This window comes from Carlito syrichta, unplaced genomic scaffold (assembly GCF_000164805.1).
Source record: "Carlito syrichta isolate Samal-C Ts95f unplaced genomic scaffold, Tarsius_syrichta-2.0.1 Scaffold86295, whole genome shotgun sequence".
Lineage (NCBI taxonomy): Eukaryota > Metazoa > Chordata > Mammalia > Primates > Tarsiidae > Carlito > Carlito syrichta.
This window is the reverse complement of record NW_007030391.1, coordinates 62,634-64,538: the sequence shown is the minus strand read 5'-3', so window position 1 is coordinate 64,538 and position 1,905 is coordinate 62,634. Positions and strand designations below refer to the sequence as shown.

General features: G+C 62.4%; 1 protein-coding gene across 1 annotated transcript in view; it reads right to left on the bottom strand.

Annotated features, from left to right (window-relative positions):
- LOC103259634 (cytochrome P450 2F2-like) overlaps positions 1-1,905 on the bottom strand; it is a 3,834-nt gene that overhangs the window by 783 nt on the left and 1,146 nt on the right. The window contains 6 exon segments of the mRNA XM_008057298.1: positions 1-34; positions 126-268; positions 357-532; positions 1,039-1,201; positions 1,368-1,515; positions 1,722-1,902. The exon segment at positions 1-34 is cut by the window's left edge and continues 10 nt beyond it. Of these exon segments, the coding sequence (XP_008055489.1) occupies positions 1-34; positions 126-268; positions 357-532; positions 1,039-1,201; positions 1,368-1,515; positions 1,722-1,902 (845 nt within the window).

Here is a 1,905-nt window from a genome sequence, read left to right as displayed (position 1 = left end):
CCTGCCACAGCGTCCAGCTCCGCCTGCACCTTGGCTGGCGCCGGCGGAGGCCGTGAGCCGCGTGCTTTCCGGACTGTCCAGCCACTCCAACCCCCGACCCCTCACCCTGGGTCTCTCCAGCCTGCAGACTGCCACTTCTGGGTACTTGAGCAGAATCAGGAGCCCATAGTGCAGGGTAGTGCTGGTGGTCCGGGTGCCGCCGAAGAAAAGGTTGTGCGTCGTCACCAACGTCTTCTCCTGGGAATGGCGCTCTGGGTCAGGCTGTTCCCGTGGACACGGGAGACAGGCGCTGCCGTGTGCTGGGCCCCTGTTGGTGGGCGGCATGGCTAGGGTTTGGGGTAGCAAGGATCTGCACCTTATCCACCTGGTCCAGGAAGCAACCGATGAAATCGCGGGACTCCCCGGGCTGCCGCGTCGGCCGGTGCCGCTGGATTTGTGCACAGATGAAGTCCTGCAGCACCATGAAGTTTCGGAAGATTCGGTGGTGCGGACCTGGAAGCCAGTCCAGCAGGGTGGGGAAGATGTTGTACATCTGGGGGGACAGGATCTCAATAGGACTTTGGGGCCAGGTGTGATGGCTCATGCCTGTAATCCCAGAACTTTGGGAGGCTGAGGCGAGAGGATTGCCTGAGCTCAGCGGTTGGAGACCAGCCTGAGCAACATGGCGAGACCTTGTCTCTACAAGAAATAAAAAAATTAGACAGGTGGCACATGCCTGTGGCTCTTGCTACTTGGAAGGATGAGGCGGAAGGATCGCCTGAGCCCAGCAGGTCGAGGCTGCGGTGGCAGCGAGCGTGCCACAGTGCTCCAGCCTGGGTAACAAAATGAGACTCCGACTCATGGACACGGCCACTAGGCCTTAGTTTTCCTACGGGGAGCTCAGACCAAGACCTTGACGTTGTAGGTCCTAGAACTCTTCCATTCCAAGAATCTAAGACTGCCCCATTCTAACGATCCGTTGTAGGCGGTAAGTTCGTGTACTCCGGGTCTGGCATAAGGCTGGGAACACGAAGGGGATATCGCGGCTGGCCCTTTCACCTGGCCCCATCTAGAGCTCATGATGCAGAAGTTGTCATTGAAGAGATCCAGGAGCCGCAGGAACTCCGGGTCCCCGTAGCCATAACGGTTCCCGAAGACCACAGAACAGATGACGTTGGAAACAGCATTATCTAGAAGCAGCCGGGGGGCCAACGGGGCCCCTGGGGTGGGAGCAGAACGGGGTCATAAAGCTGAGACCCGGCCTCCCCCGCTGGCTCCTGGAGCTTATTGGTTTTGTTCTTCCCAAACGCCTTCCCTCGGCCCCTTCTTGGCCGTCCGCCGGCCACACCCACGCCAGGCCCATCTGCTAGCCCGGCTAGGCCGCAGCCACGGTGGCTCGAAATTCGCCCAGCAGACACGTCGCCTCCTCCAGGACGCGCTCCCCGGTGGTCCGCGCACCCAGCCCGAACCCTCGCAGGGCTCCAAGTGCAAAATCGCGCACTGCCCGCCAGCGTGGCCCATTAGAAAACACAATTCCTAAGACGGGGACAGAAGAGGAGGCGGGCCAGGGGGTTGGCCACGCCCTATCCAGGACGCCCCCAGTCACTAGCCACGTCCCCCCGGGACGCCCAACTCTCGGCGCCGACTGCCTTCTCTCTGCGCCTTTACCAGGCCACGTGGTTGCCCGCCTTCTCGGCCCGAGCCGCACCCTGACCCCCGCCTTGCGGGTCCGGGTTCCTGACCTGTGCGCGCGCTGTTTGGCTTTGACTCCGAGGCTCCGACTCCTGTTGGCTGCACGACCAACCTCGTTTCGGGCCCAGTATACTCTTTAGCTCCGCCCCGCCCCGCCCCGCCCCCTTCGCCCTTTGCCCGGGCTCTCGAGGGTCTCTGCGAGGCCCCGCCCCCGCCTCTTATCCGCCCACCCTG